The sequence below is a fragment of the Aquila chrysaetos genome, chromosome W (assembly GCF_900496995.4).
Source record: "Aquila chrysaetos chrysaetos chromosome W, bAquChr1.4, whole genome shotgun sequence".
NCBI classification, from domain to species: domain Eukaryota; kingdom Metazoa; phylum Chordata; class Aves; order Accipitriformes; family Accipitridae; genus Aquila; species Aquila chrysaetos.
Genome location: NC_054457.1, coordinates 459,966 through 487,687, shown reverse-complemented (window position 1 = coordinate 487,687; position 27,722 = coordinate 459,966). Strand labels below are relative to the sequence as shown.

Genomic DNA, 27,722 nt, shown 5'->3' with positions numbered 1-27,722 from the left:
TTGAGAAGAAGTGTAAATTGTGGGGAGATATGCTGATGCCGTGTATAGAGGAGAAAGAGAAAAAGCAAGGAGTTATATGTTGTGGGGAGAATAAACAAAAAGATGTACAGGTTTTGGTTCCCCCTCCCCCACCTCCTTATAATACAGAAACCGACAAGGAAAAAGATAAGGATAATAAAGCAATGAGTGGGAAAAGGGGACAAATGGGGAATGAAAATTTTAGTCCTATTTCAAGCCAAACATGAGGACAAACTCAGCCAGTAATACAAGCGCCTTTAAGGCAAGCAGTGGGGGCAGAGGGTTTACCAGTTTTTGTACATGTTCCATTTACTACCTCCGGTCTGTTAAATTGGAAACAGTCTGTTGGTTCATATCGAGAAAACCCCGAAGGGATGTATCAACTTTTAGAAACTATTATGTTAACTCATAACCCTAATTGGGGAGACATGCAAGCTTTATTGAACACCTTTTTTTACTGCAGAGGAAAAAAGAATGGTGCTAGATAGGGCAAAAGAGGAAGGGAAAAAAAGAAATAGGCAGGAAGATCCTAATCAATACTTACCTTTAAGGGAAGATCCGGGATGGGACCCAAATACTGGATTTGGAAAAACTAAATTGAAGCTGTATCAACACTTGATATTATATGGAATACAATATGGGGTCCCTAAACCCAAAAATTTGTCCAAACTATATGAAGTGAGACAAGAGCCTGATGAAAACCCCTCAGCCTTTTATGAGAGGCTGTGTAAGGTAGCTAAGAAGTGGACGGATTTAAATCTGGAGGAAGAAGCCAATCGAAGGCTGTTTAATATGCTGTTGATGGGTCAGTCCTCCCAAGACATAAGAAAAAAGTTGCAAAAGGTGGATGGGGCAGAAGGAATGTCTATTTCACAATTAAATGAAATTGCCTATAAAGTGTATAATAACAGAGAGGAGAAGAAAGAAAAGAGAGAACAAGCAAAAATGAAATTAGAAGCCTCTCTGTTAGCGGCAGCAATAGTAGATAGAGAAGAGGGGGAGAGGAAAAAGGGGAGGAGGCCAAGGCCGTGGGGATAAAGGCAAAAAGCCAGGGCATGAAGGGGTCCTCTCTTAGGTCTAAATCAATGTGCTATTTGCAGGCAAGGGCATTTGAAGAATGAATGCCCCAACAAGGAAAAAAAGGAGCCAGACAAGAATGTTACTGTGATGGTATTAGAACCTTGCGGCCAGTTTTTACAACCTATGGAGTGTATGACTGGAGACACTAAATTAACTCATGAGTTTCTATATATGCCTGAACGCTCCCTTCCACTCTTGGGACGAGATTTGTTATGCAAGCTTAATGCTCAAATAACCTTCTCTGAGAATTCTGTACAGCTGCACATTCCTCGAGAAACAGCATGGAGAGCTCAACTCTGTTTACTGATGAATGAAATCTCAGAAGAACCTGGAGACAACATTCCGGACATGGTATTGAATGCAGTAATTCCTCTGGTATGGGCCTCAAAGATGCCAGGTAAAGCCAAGAATGTGATCCCGATCAAAATCAAGCTCAAACCAGGGGCAGGTCCAGTAATGGTAAATCAGTACCCTATTAGGCTGGAAGCACGCAAAGGATTAGAGCCTTTGATAACTGTTTTTATGCAATATGGATTGCTCATAGAATGTCAATCTGAATTTAATACTCCTATTTTACCTGTAAAGAAGCCTCATTCTCAGGAATACAGACTGGTACAGGATTTGAGAGCGATAAATCAAACACTTATTTTACTGTCTTGGATCTAAAAGATGCCTTCTTTTGTATCCCAGTGGACAAACCAAGCCAAATGATTTTCGCCTTTGAATGGGAGAGCCCCACAACAGGGAGAAAAATGCAGCTGTCTGTGTTGGACTGTACTCCTACAAGGATTTAAAAACAGCCCTACCCTGTTTGGTAATGTATTGGCGAAAGAATCGGAACAATGGCGAGGTAACAATGACTATGTGACCTTGTTACAATATTGTATTGGGTCTGGCTGAGATGGAGTTAATTCTCCCCATAGCAGCCCTCGTAGTGCTGTGCTCTGTATTGGTATCTAGAAAGGTGTTGATAACACACCAGTGTTTGGGCTACTGCTGAGCAGTGCTGGCACAGCATCAAGGCTGTCTCTCCAACATTTCCACCCCCCCCCTCAATGGCAGGCTGGGGCAGGGCAAGATCTTGGGAGGGGACATAGCCAGGACAGCTGACCTAAACTAACCAAACAGATATTCCATACCATATGACGTCAGCTCAGATATAAAAGCTAAGTAAAGGGAGACGGAAGGGGGGCATTTTTGTCTTCCGGAGCAACCACCACGCGTACTGAAGCCCTGCTTCCCAGGAAGTGGCTAGACATCGCCTGCTGATGGGAAGTAGAGAATAACATCATTTGTTTTTCTTTGCTGTCGCGCGCGACCTTTGCTTTCACTTTATTAAGCTGTCCTTATCTTGACCCACGAGCCTTTTGTTATATTTTCTCTCCCCTGTCCAGCTGAGGAGGGGGAATGATAGAGCGGCTTTGGTGGGCACCTGGCACCCAGCCAGGGTCAACCCACCACAAATATGTTGATGATATACTAATAGGAGCTGACACTGAGGAAAGTTGTTTGAAGGCAACAATTAGCTTGTCAAACTATCTGGGATTGGCAAGATACAGAGTTTCCAAGAAAAAGGCTCAGATAGCAAAGGAAAAAGTTCAGTATCTGGGCTTTGAAGTATCAAAAGGACAAAGAGAACTTGGAATAGAAAGAAAAGAGACTATATGTAGGATTGCAGTACCAAAACTGAAAAGACAATTAAGGGGTTTTTGGGGGGATGGCTGGATTTTGTTGTATTTGGATCCCGAACTTTGGATTAATAGCTAAACCATTATATGATGCTATAAAGGGACCAGAAGAAATATTGAAATGAACAAGAAATCTTGAAATTGTTACATGCAGTTTCAAAACCAAAAGAAGTAGCCATAATTCATTGCAGAGCCCACCAAAGAGGACAAGGAGAAATAATCCAGGGAAATAGAAAGGCCAATTTGGCAGCCAAAAGAGCGGCACTGCGTGATCAAGTAATCAGAGCTTTGGTACCCGATAAAAGAATTAACATGAAGCCCCCTCAATATTCTGAGAAGGAAAATCAACTGGCAGAAAGGTTAAAATGCTCAAAAAGTACCAAAGGATGGTGGATGACTTTGGATCGACAGGTTCTCATCACAGCCAAAATGATGGAAGCTCTCCTTAAAAGATTACATGAAGAAACTCATATGGGAGCAGATGCCATGATAAGTAGTGTTAAAAGATACTCCATAGGACCAAAAGTGCAGACAATTGCGGATATAATAGTAAGAAGATGTCGAATTTGCTGTGTCAATAATCCCAAAATACAAAGAAGACCACCCGCTGGTGAAATGAAGAGGGGGATAATTCCTGGGGAGCACTGGCAAATAGATTTCTCTGAGTTACCAAAATGTAGACAGTACAGGTATCTACTCGTTTTAGTTGCTACCTTTTCAGGTTGGCCCGAGGCTTTCCCTCGCCACACCAATCGAGCTAGAGAGGTCATTAAAGCACTATTAAAAGAAATAATTCCAAGATTCAGAATTCTTGAAGGAATATCTTCTGACAATGGGCCTCATTTTGTTTTGGAAGTAGTCCAAGGAGTATCTAAATTCCTTCAATTTAAGTGGGATTTACATACCCCTTGGAGACCTCAGTCAAGTGGAAAAGTGGAAAAGATGAACCAAACCCTTAAAAGGCAAATTTCAAAACTGTGCCAGGAAGCTCAATTCAAACGGGTAGATGTATTACCAATAGCTTTGATGAGAGTTAGAATCACTCCCCGAGTTAGGGAAGGGGTAAGTCCTTTTGAAATACTATATGGGAAACCGTACCCAGTCAATAGCATAGGAATTTGGAATGATCAAATGTGTATTAAAGGGGAGGGAATGTTACAAGATTAATTGTTGTCTCTCTCGTGCATATTATCATCTTTACATAGGCATCTCAATCAGTGAGCTCCGCTGCCTCTGGACTCACCAGTGCACAATTTTCATCCTGGAGATTCGGTTTATATTCGCACTTGGAAAGACTGAGCTGCTAAAGGAGAAGTGGAAAGGACCTTACATCGTCCTGTTGCCTATCTATACAGTGGTGAAGGTGGAGAGAATCAGCTCTTGGATCCACTACACGCAGGTCAAGCCAGCCCCTCCGCCAGAAGCTAAGGATGAATGGAGAGCTGTCTCGGCGGGACCGTTAAAGATTACATTGTCGCGCAACCTTGTTATAAAATGAAGGGTTATATACTTTTTGTTCTTTTCAGAAATTAAAAGAATTTGGCATCCCAGTTCCACGAGAGAGAAGGTACAGATTTTTCCTGGTTAACTTCTTGGTTACTGTCGTGGTTTAACTCCAGCCAGCAACTAAGCACCACGCAGCTGCTCACTCACTACCCCCACCCAGTGGGATGGGGGAGGGAAGCGGGAAAAAAAAAGTAAAACTTGTGGGTTGAGATAAGAACAGTTTAACAGGACAGAAAGGAAGAAACTAATAATGATAAGAATAACAATAATAAAATGACAATAATACTAATAAAAGGATTGGAATATACAAAACAAGTGATGCACAGTGCAATTGCTCACCGCTCGCTGACCGATGCCCAGTTAGTTCCCGAGAAGCAATCCACCCCCCCAGCCCCACTCCACCCAGTTTGTATACTAGGCATGGCGTCATGTGGTACGGAATACCCCTTTGGCCACTTTGGGTCAGCTGTCCTGGCTATGTCCCCTCCCAACTTCTTGTGCCCCTCCAGCCTTCTTGCTGGCTGGGCATGAGAAGCTGAAAAATCCTTGACTTAGTCTAAATGCTACTTAGCAGCAACTGAAAACATCAGTGTGTTATCAACATTCTTCTCATGCTGAATCCAAAACATAACACTATACCAGCTACTAGGAATAAAATTAACTCTATCCCAGCCAAAACCAGGACAGTTACCCAATCTAAACTGGCTAAAACAACTCTTCGTGATAATCATCATGATAATAATGGTCCTAGTATTATGCTGCTATATGATCCAATGTTTGCCTCTATGTACAGACTTGTGTAAGCAAACAATGAAAATCAGAAAACCTCAGCAGATAATGGTGAATAAATTAGAGGATGATCTCTTTTTTTAAAAGACAGAAAAAAAGGTATCTGAAGGTGAGACATATGGGAAATGTGAAACATATCCTTAAGTCTCAAAGAGGGGAATTTGATGTCAGAAGGACAATCTGTTATTGAAACCATAGGAACAAGAATGGAAGGTTCCCTACATTGAATCCATTGAAGCAAGGAGGTGAAACAATGAGGTTCTGTCAATGCTATTGCCTTACTTCTGATTTATATCACAGGCGCCCAGTTCCGGAGCAGTGTCAAAAAAAGTGTGACCTTAGCTAAGCTAGCTTGATTTTAATATTAAAAATGACACCCACTTGTGCATAATGAGTATGTAAATGTAAGACCACCTTAATATAATGAGTTAGGTAATTATTTAGACATGTGTAGAAGTACTTTTGTTATATAAATTGTTTGTAACCAATCATGTATTTTGTTACCACTTTTTCCTTGATCCTGATGTGTATATATAAAGACCCTGTTTGCATTTCAAGTGTGTGCTAGCTTTGTGGAGTTACCACCTAGCACCCATCTCTGCGCAGACATGAAATAAACAAATCTCGGCTCTGTGTGTTATTGGCTCTTGTCCCGATCCAATGTCAGGGAAGGTTTCGATATGATCCCAAGAGCAAGATTAAAACACAAACAAGGTCAAATGCCGTATAGTCAAAAGAGCTTTTATTATCAAAAGTATCAAAAGTGGAAAATGGTGGCGATAGGATAGAATGGAAGAAAAGGTAGAAATTAAGCAAGCTGTTGGGATAGGATTGCTAGGATAGTCACCACTGCAGATCCAGCGGCATCCCGTTGGTCCTCAGGCAAGCAGTCGGTGGTGGGAGTTGCAAGGACGGTCACCACCATGGATCCAGCGGCGTCCCATTGGTGGTCAATCTTCAATTCTTTGGTGATGAAGGCGGCCCCCACAGCTTGTCTCTATGGGTTTTTATAGGGCATATTTCGATGATGTCATGCGCTGCAGGTTTCGTCTATCACACGACCTTCGCGTGATCAACACCAGAAACCAGTATCTTATCAGCTCCAGCCCGTTTCCTCCCCTGGATGCCTCAATGGCCTGGTAATCATCCTTATGGACAGAGGAGTGTCCTGCTTAAACAGGCCATCTTGGAGACAAAGGGCTCGAGATAAGCAGTTCACAGTTCCTTGAGATGACAGCCCAGTCCCTCACACCTAACAATCTTTGAGGCAAATGGTTCAAGATAACAATTCAGTCTCTTACAGATCTTCGCACAGCGGGTGATGAACCCCATTTTGGGACAACAGTATGGGCTATGTTTTGGATTTGTGCTGGAAACAGCTTGAATATACAGGGATGTTTTAGATACTGCTGAGCAGTGCTTACACAGAGTCAAGGCCTTTTCTGTTTCTCACACCACCCCACCAGCAAGTAGGCTGGGGGTGCACAAGAAGTTAGGAGGGGACACAGCTGGGACAGCTGACCCCAACCAACCAAAGGGATATTCCAGACCATATGACGTCATGCTCAGCAATAAAAGCTGGGAGAAGAAGAAGGAAGCAGGGGACGTTCAGAGTGATGGTGTTTGTCTTCCCAAGTAACCGTTACATGTGATGGTGTAAGAGACTGTAAGAGACTGTTGGACTATATTTGTCTCGACTTTGCTGACCATTTGCTAGCCTCAGCATCCTGTTGCTGTGGGGAGTACGTGCTGAAGGCCCTGAAGAAATCACCATATCCGCCTGAAGCTAGCAGTCTCTGTGGGAATGGCTGAACTCTTTGGAAAAACTGCGTACTCCTCCCTCGAAAAAGGAACTGCAAGGGACTGGAAAAAGGAACTGAAAGGAACTGCAAGGGATTGATAATCAGCGCTTGAAACTGGGACTTGTCATCGTCGTCTGTCTGCTGCAACCTGGAACTTGGACCCCCATCACCTGCACCGAGACCGAGTCAACGGGACGTTGCTGGCTTCGTGGTGGTGATAACTAGTCTTGCTGCATCTCTCCCGTTTTCTTGCTTAGGTCTGCCTCTTTTTCCTTTCTTCTTCCCTCTGTCCTGTCGCTATTATCAGTTGTTATAGGAAATAAAACTTGTAAGGTTGTACGGCATCTGACCTCGTTTGTGTCTTAATCTCGCTCTTGGGATCATTTAAGAACCCTCCCCGATATTGGATTGGGACATTTTTTAAATTGGCGTCACGGACAGGATCCCCAGAGATGAGAGTGCTGTACTACTTTGTTGTGGAATTTTTGTGTTAATGTGCAGTCTGGCTCCTGGGAGTGAATAGGGGGAATTTGGATACTCATGTGTGGCCCTCTCAGGACGTAACCCCATCCTTTGAGTTAGCGTGTAACTTTGAAGTGTGTCCTTCTGAGAGTGAAAAGGGGGAATTTGGTACTACTGTGGGACCCTCTCAGGAAGTAACCCCCTCCTTTGTGTTGGTCTGTAACTTTGAAGTGTGCCCTTCTGAGAGCAAATAGGGGGAATTTGTTGTTAAGTTGTGACCCTCTCAGGACGCAGACCCCCCTGCTTTGTGTTAGAGAAAATGGATGCTCAGAAAACTGTTGATGTTTGTGATTTTGTGCCCTCACGGGTTGAAGGAATAGATAAACTATATGGTCTTTTAGAGGCGCACCGATCTCGCCCCTCACTCCAGGGACAAGATCGGGCGAAAAACCACTGGTTTCAACCACAGAGTGTGGTAGATAGGATAAGAATCTTGCAGAAGGAAGCTAAGATTAAGAAGGGGAAAGGAAAAGCTATAATTTGTGCGGTGTTGGGAGCGAGTCTGGTAGCTGCGGTGGAAGAGAGAAAGCAGAAGTTTTGTCAAACTGATAATGTAATAGACTCCCTGCAGATGGTAAACAAAAATTTGCAGGAACAATTGAAAGTAAGCAATTACTGGAGGAGGAAAGGAACCAAAATGTGATATTAAAAGAGGAATTGAGGAATCAACTTTTGAGAGAGGCGGATACACAGGCGGAGGTAGAAGTGACGCTTGCGGAGAAAGGGATACGGCAAATCTACCCCCAAGGAGATTTGCAGAGGGCAAAAGAAACCGTAGAAAGCCTCCCACATATGTATCCACTGATTAAAACAGAGTATGTGTATGAGGATGATAGTGATGACCGTCCTCAGGTTATCACCAAAGAAGTCCCATTTACAGCAACTGATTTAGCAAAGCTGAAAAAAGATTTTGCAAGGGCTGCGAAGGAATCGGAGACAGAGTATGTGTGGAGAGTGTCTTTGTCAGGAGGGGATGGAATTTTGTTGTCAGAGAAAGAAGCAGAAGGATATTGGGGTCCGGGTGTGTTTCTAACTACTGGCGATCGCCGAGCCCCATGGTCATTGACTCAGAGAGCTGCGTATTGGGCCGGAGGGCTGAACCCCTTGGAGAGGGGAGATCCCCTTGCCATAACCGGTACGGTGGATCAGTTAGTGGAAAGTGTGCAAAAGGCGGCATGTCTCCAGATGATGTATGATCGGGAGCTCAAGCCCCACCAGGGCTCCCCGATGATGATGCCTGTGGACCCAGAGAGGATGACTCCTCTGATACGGGGACTTCCCGACTCTCTGAAACCCATTGGAATTCAATTGCAAGGGAGGATTCAAAAAACCCCCGATGGAGAAAGATTTATGGCCACTCTGGAGGGGAAAATGTCCCCTGATCATCGGCAGTTAGGGAGAAAAGTATGGACATGGGGAGAGATAGCTCAGGAATTGATTAATTCTGGGAGAAAATATGGCCCCATTGGGGGATTGTCTCAAAGAACTGAAAACAGGATCGTACAACGACTTAGTGGGCGGCAATTACCCCCTGGAAAAGAGAGGCCCCTAACTCGACAGGGACTGTGGCAGCTAGGGCTTCAGAAAGGCATTCCCTGGGACTTGATGGACAGACTCCCGACCCAAAAATTGGAGCAACTTGTGCAGAATTGGTCAGGGCAAAGGGCCGTTTCCAAACCAACCCCTAGTGCCCCACCCTTGATAGACCTTGAGGAGGAGCCGGCTAGGGAGAAGAAGGTGGCGGGAAACTAGACCCTCTGCCCCCTGAAGGTGAGGGGGGAGGCGGAGGATGGATGTTTGTTAGACAACTCACCTGCAATACTAAAGGGGATTTACTGATTACTATTGCTGTAGGACCAAGGAAAAGACCGGTGACCTTTTTAATTGATACTGGGGCACAAATTACTGCGCTAAGGCGGACTGAAGCAGAACAATGTGGAATCTCAATTCCATCTAGAAATCTGATTGTCTTAAATGCCTTGGGAAAAACACAATCAGTGCCTATGACTCCGGTGACACTATGGTTGCCAGGGGAGGAAAACCCTGTCAATACCATGGTGGCCGTAGGATCCTTCCAGATGAATCTTCTAGGTATAGATGTTTTGAAGGGTAGACAGTGGCGTGACACCCAGGGAAACTCATGGTCTTTTGGTGTCCCTCAGATTAGGCAATTGGCCGAAACATCCGGCACAGAGGTGCGTCTATTGCAAGCAGCACCTACCCTCCCCCCTTCCAAATTGACAAATGTTAAACCCTACCCAGTGCCTCTAGGAGCAAGAGAAGGAATTATGCCAGTTCTGGAGGATTTAAAGAAACAAGGGGTTGTAGTTCCCACTCACTCCCCCTTCAACTCTCCAGCATGGCCAGTCCGAAAACCAAACGGCAAATGGAGATTGACAATAGATTACAGGAGGCTCAATGCCAACACAGGTCCACTAACAGCTGCTGTACCAAACTGCTGAATTGATAGCTGCCATTCAGGAACAATCCCACCCTGTCATGGCAACAATTGATGTTAAGGATATGTTTTTTATGGTCCCTTTACAACCTGAGGACCAGGATCGCTTTGCCTTCACCTGGGAAGGACAACAGTACACCTTTACACGACTGCCTCAAGGATACAAGCACTCCCCCACGCTGGCTCACCATGCGCAAGAGCTGGAAAGAATTCCCGTAAAAGCAGAGGTAAAGATCTATCAATATATAGCTGATGTGCTCATAGGAGGGAGTCAGGTAGAAGAAGTTAGAGAGACCCAGAACGACATCATCACCCATTTAGAAAGTATAGGGTTGACAATTCCACCTGAGAAGATACAAACCCCTTCAAGTGAGGTAAAATTTTTAGGAATCTGGTGGAAGGGAGGCATGACATGTATCCCACCGGATACCCTTTCCTCTCTTGATCAGATCAAGATGCCAGAGTCAAAGAAAGACTTACAGCATGCACTAGGGTTGCTTGTGCTTTGGAGGAAACATATTCCTGATTTCTCAATTATTGCTAGACCCCTGTATGACTTGTTGCGAAAGAGAGCTCAGTGGGAATGGACTCAGGTCCATGACGAGGCTTTACAGTTGTTGGTATTTGAAGCGAATGCCTATCAGGCCCTTGGTCCCATTCACCCAACAGACCCGGTTCAAATTGAGTGGGGGATTGCCAAAACTGGACTGTCAATCCATTTGTGGCAAAAGGGTCCAGAGGGGCCTGTTCGGCCCATTGGTTTTTATTCTCGTAGCTTTAAAGATGCTGAAAAAAGGTATACAACTTGGGAAAAAGGTCTATTTGTAGTTAGTTTAGCTCTGAGAGAAGCCGAACAGACCATCCGGCAACAACCTATAGTGCTCAGAGGTCCATTTAAAGTGATCAAAGCAGTTTTGGCAGGAACTCCCCCCCCCCGACGGGGTGGCCCAGAGAGCCTCTGTGAGGAAATGGTATGCACAAATAGAACACTATTGTGAAATTTTTTCTGTATCTGGAGGAGCCGCGAAAGTGTTAAATATACAAGATGAGGTAAACCCAGATAGGGAAACACCCGAGCTTTTGTCTGTAATACAAGTAGCTCCTCCGTTTTCTGGACAATTGTAAAATGTCTGGTTTACAGATGCCTCGTCAAAGCGAGAAGGAAAAATTTGGAAATATCGAGCTGTGGCACTTTGCGTAGTGTATTGGTTTTGTGTGGCAAGGTTTTGGTAGCGGGGGGGGTGTTACAGGGGTGGCTTCTGTAAGAAGTTGCTGGAAGCTTCCCCTGTGTTCGAGAGAGAGCCAATACCAGCCGGCTCTAAGACGGACCCGCCGCCGGCCAAGGCCGAGCCAATCAGCGATAGTGGTAACGCCTCTGTGATAACATTTTTAAGAAGGAAAAAAGTTGGGACAGGCAGAATTCGGCAGCCGGAGAGAGGAGTGAGAACATGTAGGAGAAACAACCCTGCGGACACCAAGGTCAGTGAAGAAGGAGGGGGAGGAGATGCTCCAGGCGCCGGAGCAGAGATTCCCCTGCAGCCCGTGGTGAAGACCATGGTGAGGCAGGCTGTCCCCCTGCAGTCCATGGAGGTCCACGGTGGAGCAGATATCCACCTGCAGCCCGTGGAGGACCCCACGCCGGAGCAGGTGGGTTCCCGAAGGAGGCTGTGACCCCGTGGGAACCCCGCGCTGGAGCAGGCTCCTGGCAGGACCTGTGGATCTGTGGAGAGAGGAGCCCACGGAGCAGGTTTTCTGGCAGGACTTGTGACCCCGTGGGGGACCCACGCTGGAGCAGTGCGCTCCTGAAGGACTGCACGCCGTGGAAAGGACCCATGCTGGAGCAGTTCGTGAAGAACTGCAGCCCGTGGGAAGGGCCCACGTTGGAGAAGTTCGTGGAGGACTGTCTCCCGTGGGTGGGACCCCACGCTGGAGCAGGGAAGAGTGTGATGAGTCCTCCCCCTGAGGAGGATGAAGCGGCAGAAAACAACGTGTGATGAACCGACCGTAAACCCCATTCCCCATCCCCCTGTGCCGCTGGGGGGGGTTGGTAGAGAATCCGGGAGTGAAGTTGTGCCCGGGAAGAAGGGAGGGGTGGAGGGAAGGTGTTCTGAGATTTGGTTTTATTTTTCATTACTCTGCTCTGGTTGATTTGTAATAAAGTGAGTTAATTTTCCCCAAGTTGAGTCTGTTTTGCCCGTGACGGTAAGCAGTGAGTGATCTCTCTCCTGTCCTTATCTCAACCCACAAGCTCTTTTTTATATTTTCTCTCCCCTGTCCAGTTGAGGAGGGGGAGTGATAGAACGGCTTTGGTGGGCACCTGGCAACCAGCCAGGGTCAACCCATCACAAGTAGATACCAAGGAACAGATCATTACTGAAGGGGAAGGTAGTGCACAAGTAGGAGAACTAATTGCTGTGTGGAGCGTTTTCCAACATGAGGCCCAATCTGCTTCTTCTGTCTATATCTATACTGATTCTTATGCTGTGTTTAAAGGTTGCACTGAGTGGCTTCCATTCTGGGAACAAAACGGATGGGAGGTCAATAGAATACCTGTATGGCAAAAGGAAAAATGGCAAGATATTCTTACCATTGCCAGACAAGGGAAATTTGCAGTAGCATGGGTAGCATCTCATCAACAAGATGATGCCCTGGTGAGCCGATGGAATGCCAAAGCAGATGAGCTAGCCCGGCTAGCTCCCCTACAAAGCACCCAGATAGTAGAAAATTGGGAACGTCTGTTAGAATGGCTACATGTAAAATGGAAACATTCAGGAGTCAAGGACCTCTATTGTGAGGCACAAGCCCGAGGGTGGCCAGTTACCAGGGAAGAATGTAAAACTTGTGTGTCTTCCTGTGAACAATGCCGTGTCCGTTTGGACAGACCCTCTGGAGGGTGACCCCCTGCATTTAAGAGAGGGAAAAGGCCTATGGGAGGCCTGGCAGATTGATTACATCGGTTTAAGAACCCTCCCCGATATTGGATCGGGACAGATGGACCCCTGCTTTCCTGGAGATGGCTGAACACCTGCCTGCCGATGGGAAGTAGTGAATGAATTCCTTGGTTTGCTTTGCTTGTGTGCACAGCTTTTGCTTTGCCTATTAAACTGTCTTTATCTCAACCCATGAGTTTTCTCACTTTTACTCTTCCAATTCTCTCCCCCATCCCACCGGGGGGGAGTGAGTGAGCGGCTGTGTGGTGCTTAGTTGCCAGCTGGGGTTAAACTATGACAATGTGAAAGATGACTGTGAGTTTTAGCTTTAGATGCTTTCCCACATATCTATACATGTGGCACCCTGTAGAGACCCTGCCACTGGGCTGACGGTTGAAATTGGCACCTTAGTTGCTCAAATGCCCATTTATGTTGAATTTTGCCACAGCCAGAATTGAGTGAAAACTGAATGTGGTTTTAAGCTTGTAATCATTCTCACTTTGGGTAGCCGCTGCTTGTTCTTCCTCAGACCTTCTGCAAAAACCTGGTTTCTTCCAAGGCTGTATATTTGGAGTTATTTGAGGGATGGTTGAACATTGCAAAAATGTTTTGATAACTGTCTACAAAATGTGATGTGAGCCTCACCTGTTTCCTCGCTGTCCTATGACCTGCATTCAGGAAAGTATTTCCTTTCCTCTAGACACTACTAACACCTGGCTATGGTAATATTCCAATTCCCAGTATTCACCATTAAAACTAATGAACTGTTGAAGCCTAGATAAATCACTTTAGTCATTACAAATAAAGATTAAGAAGGTTTAACTGAGTGTAAGGCTGATTTTTAAAATGCTTCAGTGGATGCATTGTCAGGAGACCTTTAAGTTTTGAGATCTCAGTACACTTGAAGAGGCCTCCTGTAACAGCTGGCAGGATTATTAATAGCTGCCACAACCGATTTAGGTAAAGACTGTGTTTTCTTGGGGGATTTTAACTAATGAGTTATGTCATTTTGTTCATCGTAGTTTTTATTTGTTTTGCTTTGAAAGGAAAAAGTTTTTGTTATGCAGACATGGATACAGACAGTGTGCCTGGGTTTGAAAGCTCAGAAGAGCAACCTACAAATTCTGGAATATAAGGGCAGGAGTCTCAACTGGGATGTTACCCTGTCTTCAGAGAGTGCATGCTAACTTACATCAGCTAATGATCTGGCCCCAGAGGCTCATAGGCTAGTGTTAGTAAATAGATAATAGCATGGGTGTTGGTGCAGAAGTCTACACATATATGCACATGCCCTAACTCTTCAAACTGGAGGAGAAATTAAAATGTTTATGTTAGACATCAGAAGAACAACACGACCCCAAACTCAGAAATGTGTCCCTTTTTCACAGCACCATCCTCCTGCCAAACTGTGTATGTGGCACCACGGCAATTAGCTAAGGAAGATCTTTCTATTGTCGTTCATTTAGAAGTCCTGGTATGTTTGCTCACCTAAATGAAGTGTTGGATTCAGCATTTTGGATGACAGCTGCACTAATAGTTGGTGTAATCATAGCGCCAGCCAAACTGCAGCAATGTTATAGGTGTCAGGATGCTTGCTTATTTTCAAAACACTGCACATTTCAGATTGCGCATTTCTCATTTGAATAATTACGTTTTATATTCTTTTATGTGCCGTTAAAAATAGTCCAGAGCCTTAAAATCCATAACTCTTGACAGCTGCAGTGGCATGATTTTTTACTGACTTCAATTGGAGTGACTCAATCATCTGACAATTAGCAATGATTTTACAAAGCATATTTTGGAATCTACAAGGCTTATTTAGAGTAAAAAATCATTTTCTGCAAAGTGAAGATAGCAGTCTTCACTTTAGGCTTTCACACTGGTATTTTTCACTAACTACTTGCCACTTTAATTTTCTATTGATTATTTAAGAATAGGATATAATTTCATTGATGCTTGCATCAATTTTTTACCACAGCACCTCTTCTGAGTTCAGTGCAGTTACTTGGAATTTACACTAGTATTAATAAGAAGAGAACTAGGTCCCCAGCCCTAGATCCTCAGAATGGGAGGCAGTAACCAAAACATATCTGAGCACACTGATTTTTATATCACGCATAAAATCAACATGATAAGTATGTTGTTAACATTGTACTCAGGCACTCAAGTGTTGCAGAAATGCAAGAACTAGAGTTGCCTGAACATTTATCAGTATTTCCAGCTGTTGAATGCTTAACTGCATGATGCTAACGGTGTTGTTTCAATGCCATTTTCTTGCTTCACAATTTAATATATAATTATATTCTCATGACCTCTTTACTTCCAAAGGCCCTCTATGGCTTTTATTGCACAGGAGGGAATATGCTTAGCTAGCAAGCAACTGGATCAGAGTTTTTTCTCTTCACTTTCCCTTTTCCTCACTCAAAACTCTTCTTCACACCTTCTGGCCTGCACCAAAAATCCCATGCTCTCCCTTGGACTATCCCTTCTTTTCATCATTAGGATTCCCATGCTTCCTGCACTGTACCATCCGTGCTGCAGCAGTGCAGTTACAACTAGTGCATGACATGAGGCTGAAGAAGCTGCAGCAAGTGCTGCCGACAGTTGAATAAATGACTCTCTTATGATTTCAAATTTAAGCACATCCATCACCTGCTGTTTTCAAGTCCTGTTGGTTTTTCATGTATTTAATCACCACACTTTAGTGCTTTGATGTCCAAAGCCAAGCTTTGAAGGCTCTGATCAGTACATGGCCAGTGTCTTACTGTGCAGCAATCTTCCAGAAAAGCTGAAAATCCAAGATCTTAACTTCTTTGGGCTGTTAAAGTTTCCATGAGGTTTTCAGCACACATAGAAGTATTTTAACCAAATTCCAACCTCGAGAATCACAGCTCCATATGGATAAATTTTCCCTGTGCTTTCTGAAGGCTAAATTTTCTCCACACTTTTCATTGTTGCTTCTTGTCAGAAGTGGTCATGCAGTAGCTGTGCACTGGCATACCATTGCCTCGTTCTTCTAGGGCAGCGACAGTATTACCAGGAGTGCAAAAGGTGGAGACCACTTTATCTCCAGCACGGCTACATCAATGGGGATTTGTCACGGTCGAGACGGACAAACGACAAGTACGCATTCTTAGAGTACAAGCAAAGAAGGTTTTTTTATTACTACAAGCCAGCAAATTTATACCCATTATACTTGTTACCCTGTACATATGTCTGTCCCTTATTGGTCAGAAAGTTGTCAGAAGTTGTTTTTCTCCCCCCTTATTGGGTGACTTTTTCAGGTTCCTTATCACAACTGCAAACGGTCAACACATTCCTTAAACTTAGTTTCCCAGGCATGCTTCTCATCCTTTCTTGTTCTCTCACGGGAACACTGCAATCTTGTCAAGGTCAATATCCTCCCCAGGCCGAGGTCCTCCACAGGGATTGTGATCAGAGCAATGGCACAGAGGAGCACACCTGCACAGCATCTCCCAGGTGCAGAAGAGATTTCTGCACTGGACTGATATGGGCTGTTAAGGGGAGCTGAGCCAGAGGCAGACTGAAGGAGTGCAGAGAGTCTGTTCTCACAAGTCTGGTGGCTTCAACATCCTTTATAATTGCAGTGGCAGCTGGAAATGCAGCTGCTTGTCTGGCTGATGGTCAGGGGAACAAAAGACCTGGGTTTCCTTAGGTTGGAAGAGTGTCTTACACATCTCTGCCCTCATGCATCCTCAAAACCAAAGTCCTTCATCTACATGTAGGAGGAGTGCTAGTAATTCTGCAAAGGCTGATTTCAGCAGATGAATGTCAATGGTTTTCCTGCTTATTTATGGCTTAATCTAAACAGCCTTATCATTCATTTGGCCGTCAGAAACCTCTTTTTTTGTGAAACCCCACCCCTACCCTGTACTGCCAGAAGTTGGAAATAGTCTGGAGGACCATAGCAAGAATGACTATGTGAGAGACTGAAAGAGTTAATGTCTCAAACATTGTGGTGGGGCAAGTTCTGCCTAACCACGAACTCTGCATAACAACGAACCCTGCATTGCAAGGAACTACAGGTGAAAAGAAGCCGATCAGCACAGAACATCAGCAACAGGAAGGGGAGGGGAGGGTGTGCTGGAGGGTGGGCAGCTCCGTGTTCTGATACGCTGAGCAGGGCAGCTCACCATGCATGGCCAAAGATCAAACAATGGTCACGTCTGCAGGGAAGGGGAAGTTACTCCCCAAACGACCCCCAAGCCCACCCAAGCCCACCGACTCATTTCCCGAAGGTTCTGAAAGCACAAACCGTGCATGACACCTAATTAGCTCGAGTGCCCGCCTGAAGGAGGGGCAAGGATGATAAAAGGACACAAACTGAAGCCCCATGCGCGCGCATGCCCACCGGAACTGGACCTTTAGACCAACGCTGGACTCAGGACCAGTGAAATCTTTCTCTTCTCTTTTCCTCTGTCTCTCTCTCCCTCTCTCTCCTTTTCATAATCCCTACACCTCACCCCTTTAAGACACAAAACCGTCGACCAAGTCTGGGACTAGTGTTGTCCCACAAGTGGGGTCGTTTACCCGGTGTGCAAAACGCCAATATACACACATAGCAGAGGTATTTTATTCCAATTCATGTTTGCGCAAAGATGGGGGCTAGGTGGTAATCCACTAAGCTAGCACCCTTCATGCCTAAACGGGCAAGCAATTTATACAGTTCAGTTATACATATTCAATTTCCAAAGATCTTCCCCAAAACTATTACTGGTAGTCGCTTATCTACCACAGTTTCTATTGGGCTAAAGTTTCCCCGCTTTGAATTAAAGGTACAGTGTTCTTTTATTCTACAGCGCATGCTCAAGGGGGGGGGGTAAGTCTTTTTGGTCTTGAATTGAGTCGGTGGTCGTGATCTCCCCCTGCTGCCTTTACCTTTCCTCCGGTTACCAAAGATCTTTGCTGATTTGATGCCTATTAGCAATTATTCAACTTTCAGTGCCTCCTGGGGTAGGATGTTCCCTTCTTATCAGTCTTTTATTTCTTCTTCAGGGGCCCAGTCGTTAGCAAGGCATGCCTTGTGTATACAAAGGGTATCTTATTTCACAAGACCTTTGTGATCTTAAGTACATCATTTCTTAAGTACATCACTAGGAGTGGATCCAGCCGCCCATAGGCTCTTCTCTGAGAAAGAGTCCAGAAAGCAAAGGGGGTCCGCTCTGAACCTCGTGACTCAACGGGAGGGATCTCCTCCTTCCCTGAATTGATGTATATGGTTACCACGGGTTACACGGTTTACTGAGGTAGTTCCATGCCAGTTCCTGTTGAGAGAAACCCCGCCACCTACTGTTACACCTTCCAAGTTCAGTTTGCTTCTGCCTTGAATAAAATGTTTAACTGATCGTTTGGTGTCGTTTCACCTTAATTTAGCCCGAGGGAATTCTGAACTCAACAGGACTCCCTGGCCTGTCCAACCTGGGTGGTGACAGACTAGAGGACTGGAAAACACGGCTGGAAGGTCAAGCTGAAGAACTGGGTTTGTTTATCTAAAAAAAAAAAAAAAAAAGTATGGTAACCAATTATCTGCCTTATCTGTGAGGGAAAGAGCAAGCATAAATGAGTCTAATGTGCAGCAAAAGACAACCAAGTTTGGAAAACTTTCCCCTTCCATGGGCCAATGTCATGAAATCTCCAGAGAGCAATTTTATGACAGCGAGTTGGACAGCTGTCCCCTAGGTGTCCTTGTCTTGTACCAGATCCTGCCTCCAAGAAGGCAGCCAGGATAGATCTCCTGGAGCTTCTTCCAGTGAGACAGGGAACCAAAAGAACCTTAGTAGATATAGTAGATATATGAATGTAGATAGGAATTGTTTAATAATTATCTAGCTTATAATGAAGTTAAAGAAATTTCAGTAGAGGTAGACGTGGCCCAAGAGGATGAGAAGTGGTGCTTAACGTTTGCATTGTTGGCCCAAGGGGATGAGAAGTGATGCTTAATGTTTGCATTGTTGAGGCTGACTGGGACAGGAGATAGTCCCTGATAAGAAGCAGCAGTGACTCCCAGAACCAGCCAAGACCGACCTTGTGATTTGGACAAATGCCAAGAGACAACTGAGTCTGCGCAGGGACAGAAGGTTAAGAGTTCACCGTGAAGAAGACATACAGCCTTCATCTTCACGACCACCAGACGACCACCATAAGGAGGCACTACGCAAGCGCAGTTGAGAGGAGACTATGGAAATGACTTCCTAGAGCTAATTTTAATATGAAGCGGGGATAGGTAATGCCTATGTATAGGCGTATTGCGAAACTCTATGTATATATAACACTTGACTGTATAAATTTAAAGTGAATCGCCAAGTCAGGCACGCACGACTTTGGTGGGACTCCCCCCCGTGCTGCCCAGCGCTGAATAAACATACCTACTTTACAATCTCACTGATTGTGGAGTCCGTTTCCGCACGTCAGTTTGGCGAGCCAGGCAGGAGACTCTCTGCTCAGCTGCGGGACCGACTGCGGAGCGGACGCCCCTCGGCGCGCCCCGAGCACTTTCCTCGGAGGAGCCTCCGCTGCCAGCCGCTCACCGCGGGAGCAGACAACGACCTCCTGAAGCCGCGGACCAAACGGTATGTTTCACAAAGGGAGCCTGTAAAGGTACGGGCCGGGGCAGCTGGTAAATCGCGCAGAGACGTCTGGCGTGCAGCAGAGTCCCCGTATGGGAGGAGGGTACCCTGTATGGTACCAAGGGGGATTTGCTGACCGATAGAGCGGCCGCCAGCGATCTTGGGGGTAGATCGAGCAAATCTGGGGTGACCGCTGCATCCCAGTATCGGGAGCCAGAACGGACCTGTCGATGACTGGTATATAAGAGGCAGGAGAAGGGTAAGCACACCCCCTCGCAATTGCGCTTGGTACATTTTTGGGGTAAGTGGACCCCCTCGCAATTACGCTTGGTACATTTTTGCAGCTGCTGAAAGGTTGTCAACTGGAGTAATGATTGTATGACGTGAATGTTTGGAAATTTAATGTTAAAGATTTTGTGTGAGTATGTGGAATTGTTATGTTGAGATTTATATGTGTATATATGCTTGTTAATGTGTAAATGTCTAAAACTGTGAATTGAATGTTTGAGTAAAAGAGACGCAGCTCAGCTGCAGAGCATGTGTGGAGTTCTGATCCACAGTTTCGTAACTCCACAAGGGGTACGGCCGGAGACGAACAAAGTGTGACTCCCTGATGATTTGGAACTTGAATTTATATGTTAGAGTTGTAATTGTAAGTTTGAGCTTGATTATCTTAATCATTTTGTGATGTTGGTATAAGAAAGTCCCTGTATGGTGCATCGCATAAATGTGGGTATTTGAATGGTGTCTTTTACATCCAGGAAATGAGTGTATGCCCTCATATGTCCTGGAATGTGTGTGGTGTAAACAGAGGTTGCAAATAGATTGTGGAGGGGATATTGAATGCCCTGAGCGTCGGGTTTGGACTCCCTGGGATAAGAGGGGACGTGCTACGTACACAGTTGAGATTGTTTGTGGTTGGAAAGGTAGCCGAAATAGTGAAATTGGTGTGTGGAAAGGAAAATTTAATCCCGGAAATTCGGGACGTGTTGGAGGAAAACTGGGAGAAGACTATAAAGAGGTGTAAGAAACGATTTGCATGGAAGCTTATTAAAAGGAGAAGTTATAAAATGGGAAAGAATCAAGGGGGAATATTGAGGAAGAGTCCTCTGGGTTGTGTAATTGCCCACTGGAAAGATATTGTTGGGACCGGAGGTAGGGAAAGTAAAAAGAGCCTTATTAAATATTGCAATCAGTGGTGGCCATTGTATAAGTTAGAAGGTGATGCTAAGTGGCCACTTAATGGGTCAATAGATTATAATACTCTATTACAACTAATGCTGTTTTTAAGGAGAGAAGGAAAATGGGATGAGGTTTCATATGCAGACATGTTTTTCACCCTCCGAAACCATCCGGAGTGGCAAAGGGACTGTGGAATGGTACCCCCACAGGACCCCATGGTGCTTGCACTTGAGCAAGAAAACAACAAGGAGCTTAGAGGTAAACTAAGGCGGTGCTGTTCGGCATGTAGTATTGGACAAAGATGTACTAAGGCAAATAAAATCCATCAGGCACCAGAACAAGATCTAATTGATTTGTTTAAGCCTCCCCCTCGACCACAGGAACAGGATGCAGACTCGGATAGAACTCCAACCCCCCCGGACAGCCCTGTATCTTCCCGTACTAGGAAGAAAACTACCTCAACAGCTTTACAAGCACCTCTCCGAGAGGCGGTGGGGCCGGATGGTGGGACGATGTTAATCAAAGTACCCTTTTCTACTGCTGACCTAGGGGAATGGAAAAAGGTTGCAAAAGATTATAGGAGTGATCCGATAGGTGTAACTAAGCATTTCCAATTTATTGTAAAACAGCATAACCCTGATTGGAAGGATATACAGCTATTATTGGAATATATGACTGAGACAGAGAAACAGCTGATTTTAAAAACAGCAGGGAACCTAGCTGAAGATCATTATAAGATCACAGGAGGGGACATTAAGGAATATTTCCCTCTCCAAGACCCAAAGTGGGATGTTAATAGATCTGCACATATGGAAAGATTGCAGGGGTATCAGGATTGGATTACAAAAGGAATGGAGAGGGCAATCCCCAAAACTATAAATTGGTCAGCTTTATATGCAGTTAAACAGAGTCCTTCCGAGTCTCCATCTGAATTCCTGGATCGACTGAGGGATGTAATGCGTCGCAGCACACCGCTGGATCCTGGGTCAGAGGTAGGAATACAACAATTGGTCTCCCTGTTTTTGGGTCAATCTGCAAGGGATATAAGGCGTAAACTTCAGAAATTACGCCCTACAGAGGGTAGGAATTTAGAAATATTATTGGATGAAGCATGGAGAGTATTTAGTAACAGAGAAGAAGGATACAGGCAAGGGCAAAAGAAATTAATGGCTGTTATCCAGGAAGAAAGAGGAAGAGGGCCTAGACGAGACTTGCCCCGACTGGGCAAGGATCAATGCGCTTTGTGTAAGAAATATGGTCATTGGAAAAAGGAATGCCCAAGGAACAAGGAGGATCAGAGGACTCAAACAGGAAGAACGGTAGCCCATGTGGAGAGAGATTGACGGGAACCTGGGGAATCTACCCTAGCGGATCCACTGGTTATAATTAAGCTAGGGAAAACACAACAAGAAATAGAATTTTTGGTAGATACGGGGGCAACATACTCGGTTCTGAACCAAGCTTTGATGCCCCTGGGAGATGATTATGTCATGGTGAAAGGAGCGACTGGCCAAAGTGAAAAGGCATATTTTTGTAAACCTTTAGAATATAAATTAGGAAAACAGTGGGGCATTCATAAATTTTTATATATGCCCAACTCCCCAAAGGCACTTTTGGGAAGGGACTTGTTGGAACAATTGGAAGCAAAAATTGTATTCAAAAAGGGAGAAATTACTCTGGAGGTAAAAGATCAAGAATATATTCAAATATTGAGCCTAACCTTAACCAGTCTCCCCCTAGAAGGAAGCATTAATGAGGACATCTTAAACCAAGTGTACCCAGGGGTATGGGCTACTGATGCACCTGGAAGAGCGAAAAGTGCTCCACCTGTTGAAGTTAGGATCAAGGAAGGCCAAAAGCCAGTAAGGATTAAACAATATCCCCTAAAGAAAGAAGACAGAGAAGGAATTCAGCCGGTGATAGAAAAATTTTTGCAGTTGGGGTTACTAAAAGAGTGTGAGTCTGAATTCAATACCCCTATATTACCTGTTCGGAAGCCCGATGGGTCATATCGGGTGGTCCAAGACTTACGGGCGGTGAATAAGATAACTGAAGATCTTTACCCGGTAGTGGCGAACCCATATACCCTGTTGACTGTATTAACACCTGAATTGACTTGGTTTACTGTTTTAGATTTGAAGGATGCTTTCTTTTGTCTCCCTCTCCATGAAGCCAGCCAAAAATTATTTGCATTTGAATGGGAAAACCCCAAGAATGGTCGAAAGACCCAGCTCACTTGGACGGTGTTGCCACAAGGATTTAAGAATAGTCCTACCATTTTTGGCAATCAGCTTGCAAAAGACTTAGAATCCTGGGAAACCCCGTCTGAGGAGGGAAAGCTGTTAGAGTATGTGGATGATATCCTGATCGCCACCAAGACAGAGAGAGATTGTATGACATGGACGGTGAGTCTGTTGAATTTCCTGGGACTTCAAGGGTACCGGGTATGCAAGAAAAAAGCACAGGTAATACAAAGCAAAGTGAATTATTTGGGCTATGAAATTTGTGCGGGACAAAGAACGTTGGGACAGGCCCGTAAAGAGGCAATATGCCAAACTCGGAGACCTCAGACAGTGAAAGAGTTACGAACTTTTCTGGGAATGACAGGGTGGTGCCGATTGTGGATCTATAATTATGGACTGCTTGTTAAACCACTGTATGCATCGACAGCCACTGAGCAGAAACACCTTGAGTGGAACAAGGAGACCGAACGAGCCTTTGAGCTACTGAAAAAGGCTTTGATGTCGGCCCCGGCCTTAGGACTCCCAGATGTGAGTAAGCCATTCCTTCTTTACTCCCATGAGAAGCAGGGCATTGCCCTGGGAATATTAGCACAAAACCTGGGCCCATATCGATGGGCAGTTGCCTACTTCTCTAAGCAGTTAGACACGACTGCAAAAGGTTGGCCTGGATGCCTGCGGGTGGTTGCAGCTGTGATACTGAACATACAGGAAGCCCGAAAGTTTACTCCGGGCCAGAAAATGACTGTTTTGGTGTCTCATACAGTATCAACAGTACTGGAGGCAAAGGGTGGACATTGGCTCTCTCCACAAAGATTCCTGAGATATCAAGCTATATTGGTAGAGCAGGATGATGTAGAGATTGTAGTCACTAACATTGTTAACCCAGCTTCTTTTCTCAGTGGGTGTGGTGGGTTGACCCTGTCTGGGTGCCAGGTGCCCACCAAAGCCGCTCTATCACTCCCCCTTCTTAGCTGGACAGGGGGGAGAAAATATAACAAAAGGCTCGTGGGTCAAGATAAGGACAGTTTAATAAAGTGAAAGCAAAGGTCGCGCGCGAAAGCAAAGAAAAACAAATGATATTATTCTCTACTTCCCATCAGCAGGCGATGTCTGGCCACTTCCTGGGAAGCAGGGCTTCAGTACGCGTAGTGGTTGCTCCGGAAGACAAAAATGCCTTCCCTTCCGTCTCCCTTTACTTAGCTTTTATATCTGGGCTGACGTCATATGGTATGGAATATCTGTTTGGTTAGTTTAGGTCAGCTGTCCTGGTTATGTCCCCTCCCAAGATCTTGCCCTGCCCCAGCCTGCCATTGAGGGAGGGGGCAAAAATGTTGGGGAGACAGCCTTGATGCTGTGCCAGCGCTGCTCAGCAGTAGCCAAACACTGGTGTGTTATCAACACCTTTCTAGCTACTAATGCAGAGCACAGTTCTATGAGGGCTGCTATGGGGACTATTAACTCCATCTCAGCCAGACCCAATACAGCGGGAACACAAGAGAACCGGTACATCATGACTGTTTGGAAACCATCGAAGCAACATACGCAAGCCGCCCAGACCTGAAAGACAGCCCCATGGAAAGCGGGGAAACTTGGTTCACAGACGGAAGCAGTTACGTCCTAAATGGTAATCGACATGCGGGATACGCCATCACCACCAGCCAAGAGGTAATAGAATCAGGGGCTTTGCCCATGAACACCTCCGCACAGAAGGCAGAAATAATTGCTCTAACCCGCGCCCTGGAGTTGGCCCAGGGCAAAGTTGTGAACATTTATACAGACTCAAAATATGCCTTTGGAGTTGTACACGCACATGGAGCAATTTGGAAGGAGAGGGGACTATTGAATTCCCAGGGGAAAAATATCAAACACGCAGAAGAAATTCTGAAGTTACTGGAAGCTGTCCAGCTCCCTAAGAAAGTAGCAATTATGCATATTAAGGCACACCAGAAAGTGAGCTCAGATTTGGAAAAAGGAAATGAACTGGCGGACAGAGAGGCAAAACAAGTGGCCAAAACAAAGGTAAAAATAGAAGGGGCCTTAATTCCTGATAGGCAGATCTCCCTAGAAGGTAAGCCAGAATATACCAAGGAAGATCAGAAACTTATTACAGATTTAGAAGGGTCATATAATAAAGAAGGGTGGGCTCATACCCCACAGGGAAAACTAATCATTCCCTCTTGCTTACTGTGGCATTTGATACGGGAGGAGCATAGGAAAAGACATTGGGGGACAGAGGCTCTGTATAAACATTTGATAAGAGAAATTGTGGCTAGAAATTTATATACCACAGTGAGACAAGTGACTCAACAATGCGATCTTTGCCTTCAGACTAATCCTAAGAATACCCCCAAACTAGAAATGGGTCAGATTGGGAAAGGCAATGGGCCTGGACAGCAATGGCAAATTGACTTCACAGAACTTCCAAGAAAAGGGGGGTATCGATATTTACGGGTATTAACTGATACCTTTTCAGGTTGGCCAGAAGCATTCCCAACAAGAACGGCTAAAGCCCAGGAGGTAACTAAAATATTAGTGCAAGAAATAATACCATGTTTCGGGGTTCCAGCAACCATGTCCTCTGACAGAGGACCACATTTTGTCTCAAAAATAGTGCAACAAATCAGCCGCCACTTGGGTATAGATTGGCAACTTCATACTCCATATCACCCCCAGTCGAGTGGTCAAGTGGAAAAAATGAACCACTTAATCAAACAGCAAATTGTAAAATTGGGACAAGAAGCAAATCTAACATGGCCTCAGTCTCTCCCTTTAGCCCTTCTGCGTATACGAACAAGACCAAGGGCGAAAGAAGGACTGAGCCCCGTTGAAATGTTATATGGAAGACCCTATGAAATACTGAAAGGGGTGTCTGTACAAGCTGGGGGGAAATTGTGACCTCTTACATGATAGCATTAAGTAAACAGCTCAATAAAATCAGGAAACATGTGGCTGGGACTCGAGGGAGAGGTTTAGATGGACCTGTACATAATATACAACCTGGGGATTATGTATATATAAAGTCTCTTACAGAAAAAACCCTGGAACCACAGTGGGAAGGACCATTCCAAATACTACTCACCTCCTTTACTGCAATCAGAATCAAGGAACAGAATGCTTGGATTCATCACACCAGAGTGAAAAAGTCACCCAAAACTCCATGGAAAGTCACCACAAAACCCGATGGAGACTTAGTTTTTACACGGTAATATGGGCAACCTTGGGGACAAGGAGCGTAGCATGGGATGGGAACATGTTTGTTCAACTCCACGAGAGCATTGCAAAAATAGTAAATCAAACTGATTGCTGGATATGTTCACGTTTTCCTAAGGGTCTCGGACGGGGCTACCCTGTAATTGCTACAGTCTTTTCTAACACCTCTGTGATAGTAGCAGCTTTTAATAACATGTCCCTCACAAAGTACACTGAAATACCCCCTGAGAACCTTCAATGGCAAACAGATTGGAGCGAATTGTGGAATGAAACCCAAAAGGTTCCATGTGTTCAAAGGTGCCATCTGAAAAACACAACTAAGAATTCTGGAGGTAATAACACAGACCCTAAATGTGGATCAGTTAAGTTGTTTGTTGGAAGTTACCCCAATTGTACTGATGCAGAGGCTGACACTAGGCCTAGTAGATGCAGAAATAGAACGTATGCTTTGACTCAGTGTATTGTCAGATAAAGGACTTCGGAATTTGTTAGAAGATTAACAACTGTCTTCATAAGTTGATTTACGTAGACAAGCCAAGGACATAAGCCTGTGTATGTAATGATATGTCTTGTTTGTGGAGGTATCCTGTGTGATAAGGGGAGATGTTCTGTCTTTTGTGATGTCTGAGCTAAAGTTAGGAGATAAGCAGAGAAGTTGTTTGTGAGGCCCAGAAGAGGAGCATACTGCGCAAACTCATACAACAAGGGTCAAACAGTGGACAAGTGAGGAAGACTATGGACGACCACCAGAGGACTCCGGACGACCACCAGAGACCTCCAATGCGCTTGCGTAAAGGACATTTACATATGCTAATAGCTTTTCGGATAACTAATGACTATGCATAACATTTCTCGGAAATCTAGTGAATATGTATGTAAGGCATGTATTTAACCCATACAGTTAAGCTCGTGGTTAAGCACGTTTGGAGGAGCGATCCCCTGTGCTTCCAGCGCTGCAATAAAGAATACTGAACTCCATCACCGAATGCTCAATTTATGAAACAATCTGGCGACCATGAAGGGACCCACTCTGCTCGGCTGCAGGACCCGCTGAGAACAGGACTCCCTAGGGTACCCCCGGGATTTTCCCGGAGGCACTCCTCGCCTCACTCGGATCACTGCGGGAGCAGACAAGGACACCATCTAAAGGAGTGTGAGGTATTCTTTATTTTGTATCTTTGGGTTTGGGACCGGTCATTTGTAAAGCTATCCATAAGTCATAAGACTAACTTATGCAGGACAGCGTATGCCAGGTAGCCGATGCTCTTGGTATGCATTTGGTTTGATACGTGTTTGGGCACTTTTGTTGTGCACTTTGTGTGCTTTAGGTTTGGTTTGGTGCCCACTCATGTACTTTTGGTTTTGATCTTTCGGCTAACTGAATGTGGTAAACAAGCCATCGGAATTGGATTACTGGATACCGTTTGTGAGTTCTGAGTTAAAACTGTGTCGAAACGGTAAATTGAATGATTGAGTGAGTGAGAAGCAGCTGCAGGGAGTGTGTGAAATTCCGATCCGCAGTTCAGTAACTCCGTGGGAGGTACAGGCCGGAGACGAATGAGGTGTGATTGATTCACTGATGGTTTGGGATGTGAACTCGTACATTATTATTTTAGTTATAAGTCTGAGTTTGATTGTCTTACTTGTCTTGTGGTGTTGTTATTGTAAGAAATTCCCTGTTTGGTGTATTATATAAATGTGGATATA

At 45.0% G+C, this 27,722-nt stretch overlaps 2 protein-coding genes across 2 annotated transcripts; both read left to right on the top strand.

The window, feature by feature from the left end:
• The first annotated feature begins 7,642 nt into the window (after positions 1–7,642).
• Positions 7,643–10,045, top strand: LOC121232778. Its single transcript, XM_041121225.1, is given in 2 exon segments — positions 7,643–8,016; positions 8,019–10,045. Coding segments are annotated over 2 exon segments (1,491 nt in total). The 5' UTR covers positions 7,643–7,664; the 3' UTR covers positions 9,158–10,045.
• On the top strand, positions 9,905–25,808 carry LOC121232728. The gene is made up of 4 exons (XM_041121132.1): positions 9,905–10,659; positions 22,403–22,967; positions 23,233–23,268; positions 24,750–25,808. Exons 1-4 carry the CDS (start codon positions 9,905–9,907, stop codon positions 25,698–25,700), a joined length of 2,307 nt encoding a protein of 768 aa, XP_040977066.1. The 3' UTR covers positions 25,701–25,808.
• The last annotated feature ends 1,914 nt before the right edge of the window (positions 25,809–27,722 follow it).

Bases quoted from the DNA above. Each gene is read 5' to 3' on its own strand.
- LOC121232728 (XM_041121132.1), top strand. From the start codon at position 9,905: ATGGCAACAATTGATGTTAAGGATATGTTTTTTATGGTCCCTTTACAA. The intron at 10,660-22,402 runs GTATACAACTTG...TGTTGAAGTTAG, and splicing joins TTTAAAGATGCTGAAAAAAG to GATCAAGGAAGGCCAAAAGC. The intron at 22,968-23,232 runs GTGAGTCTGTTG...ATGCATCGACAG, and splicing joins GAGATTGTATGACATGGACG to CCACTGAGCAGAAACACCTT.